This window comes from Colletotrichum gloeosporioides, assembly GCF_011800055.1.
Source record: "Colletotrichum gloeosporioides strain Lc1 chromosome Unknown consensus_41, whole genome shotgun sequence".
NCBI classification, from domain to species: domain Eukaryota; kingdom Fungi; phylum Ascomycota; class Sordariomycetes; order Glomerellales; family Glomerellaceae; genus Colletotrichum; species Colletotrichum gloeosporioides.
In genome coordinates, this window is record NW_025544686.1 from 266,107 (window position 1) to 269,060 (window position 2,954).

Below are 2,954 nucleotides of genomic sequence, written 5' to 3' on the forward strand. Positions count from 1 at the left end.
GAGATTGACCACGAAACTTCTCAGAACTCGAACGGTATCATCTGCTGTGGAGAATGGTTCGTAGCTACGTAGAATATCCATACACTCCGTATGGATTGATTCCCAAAGGCTTGCATCGGACCATCTGGACGACTGAGCAACCAACAACGCATCGGCTATGTCTTGATCTACTGTCGAGGTCGTTTCTAAGATGTCGTCTGGGTGGCTATGTATGGATTCCGTCTTACAGTCGAACTCGGCATTGCTAGTGGCTGAGTCGACACTCCTATCGCTATGGAGCTTTGAGTCGTGACTGGTCATTGTGAAATGATAAAAAGTCTTCGTCAAGGATCTGATTTTGCTACTGAGAATGGGCTGTCGTCAGAGAGGTTGGGATATTGTGCTCGAGGTTGGGATGTTGTGTTTGAAGTAAGAATATTCGCAGACAATGCAAGATTCTTAGGGGTGCCCGACAAGGTGTTTAAAAATTTCAAGGCACTCGAACCTTGAGGTTCATAGTAATCCATAATATAAGTCCTGCCCTGGAACTTTAATGAACATGGAAGAGGGGGTTCACGAAAAGAAACGTTTGTTCAACGGCGGTGAGTGGATTTCATAGGCGTTGAGGATCCCATCACCACACTATGGTCGAAACCGAAGAGTATAACATAGCTACTGTATGCATTGGAACTTTTGACAGGATATATCAGTTGACGCCTAAAAACGCTACATTGCTAAGACTCTCTACGAGGAAGTACATTTGACACCCTTGACGCCATCAACCGTGGTCTCTTCACACTTGATCGCCGTCGTGGAGGTGAAGGTCATAGTCACGGTGCCGTTGGTGGAAGCTTCATAGTTCACGCTAGCTTCCTGTTAGCTGCTCTGAGTGATAGCAGGGTTGCGACGCGGACTTACCTGGAGTTGAACTTAATGGGGTTGATTCCAATGCCAAGACCAATGTTCATGGTGTCCTTGGTAATGGTGAACCCGCCGCCGAGGCCGAAAGAGTCCGAGCCGGATTGAAGACCACCTGGTAAGCATTCCGTTTAGCAAGTTTCTAAAAGCTTTCTCTGCCGCGGATCTGCGTCTTTCTGTTCGTTTCCTGGGTTGCCCCGTCCTAGCTCGACCACTAACTTACCTCCAAAGGACTGGCCCTCGGCCCAGTTGATGCCACAGCCAACTCCAATACCTCCGAAGGGGGACAAAGTTCCCGCGGCGCTGACGGCGCCGGTTCCGGAAGTGGCCGTGACGTTCTTGGTCAGCGCCGTGATGTCAACAGCGGGCGTCGTGTTCTGGCGCGGAGACAGGATGCCGGCGGACGCGAGGCTAGCGCAGGCAACGAGCTTGACCAATGAGTTGATCATCTTGAATTCCTTCTTCTTAAGACGTTGCTAGGTATCGGACGCGATTCTGGATCGTTGTCGAATTGATCGGTGGATCGACGTTGGCGCGCGGGAACGAGTGACTGTGGTGAGTGAAACTTGCGATGAACGCATCCACCACCGCGCGCGTCACGCATGGGCGGATTCGTCGGGCATTTATATCTCGCCGCGCAGCACCCACCACCGGGAAAGGGGGAGCAGCGTTGCCCCAACCTTTCATGAGGAGTGTCGTGCGGTCCACCCGTCGAATGTCAATTTTTGGGGCTGATGTGACTGCGGGCTGCCCGGGGACTTGTCTCAAGAGCGGGCGCGCAATCTATTCAGAAAGTCTATTTTGAAACCCTGGTCCTGGGTGGTTGCATGCAAATGCCGAGTGAACCCCTATTTCCGGCGGACTGGTTCTTGGAAGAGGCTAGACTGCCCTATGAGGTTGGGATAATAGCATTGTTCCAAAGGCTACGGATCCTGGAATCGAAGTTGAAGTAGACAATGGTTGTTCATGTGCTTGGATTGGTGGTGTTCGTTTGAGAAGGTTCGACACTGACGCGAAACTCCAAGGCCAGATGTCGGCGAGTCATGAGGTACGTGAAGCTCAGTCAACGAAGACTACCGAGAGGCTTTTTTGAATGCAGCAACGTTCCCAAGATGAAATCTGAAGAATATCAATGTTAACATTCTATATCTGTCTTGAAAGAGACTCGGCGAGCACCGGCTGCCGTGACAGCTCGCATTTGCAGCCCTGCCCTCGTGTCGAAGCTTGATACGCAATTATGTGCTCTTAGCAATCGACGGAACACGAGACTTCACTCAAACATCGCTCAGTGATTAAGAAGAATATCAACTTTATGGTTTCTTGATCCCTCATACCCATGGTGCGCATCGAACTCAATGTCAAGCCCAGAAGTCTGGTGAAACCTCCGTATCCTCAATAGCTTCCCTCCAGTTGAGTTTATGCTCCAGAATTACTACGGCATACCAAAGAAGAAGTAATTTCCCCTTGCGTATGAAATGTTACTTCATGTCATAACACGCTCCAAATCAGTCCTCCTTATTTGATGAATGTTGTTTTGATATTGGATGGTTGGCGATCGAGGTCCATTCCGATCAACACAATCGTAGATGATGGCACCTTGCTTAAGAATTCGGACCTAGTGATAACCTCGTTATTCATGATGGAGCGACTACAAGTAAGCAGAACATGCAGGGTAAAAAACACGCGTCCGACTAAATGACAGATAGGACCTGGTCTGATGAGCTGATCATATCTACTGGCTCCGCGGAGGCCTCTCAAACCATCCATGAAGAATGCATGAGAACTCTGTTGCTGGTCGGGACCTCGCCGGAATTGGACGTTGGCAATCTGCCATTTGTGCGGTTAGGCTGATTTCAGTCAGACCTGCACTTTGCCAACTCTTTCTGTGGCGAAGCAGCTAAGACTTGTCTGCCTCGCGGTCTCACCTCGCAGCCACGCTTCTACCTATAAATTTGATCTCTCGATCCCCTCTTTCCACACAGCGCGAATGGGGCTCGCTTATTGTATCCCCCGGCATTCTGATCCCCGACAAGCGCTTCCGACAACCTAAAGCAGCC

The 2,954-nt window shown here is 50.1% G+C and overlaps 1 protein-coding gene across 1 annotated transcript; it reads right to left on the bottom strand.

Moving 5' to 3' along the window:
• Window positions 1–723: 723 nt before the first annotated feature.
• GCG54_00005672 (uncharacterized protein) lies at window positions 724–1,584 on the bottom strand (the record flags this gene model as incomplete). The annotated part of the gene is made up of 4 exons (XM_045405690.1): window positions 724–844; window positions 898–1,012; window positions 1,121–1,373; window positions 1,546–1,584. The coding sequence occupies 4 exons, from the start codon at window positions 1,582–1,584 to the stop codon at window positions 724–726; spliced, it is 528 nt and encodes a 175-aa protein (XP_045264792.1).
• Between the last annotated feature and the right edge of the window lie 1,370 nt (window positions 1,585–2,954).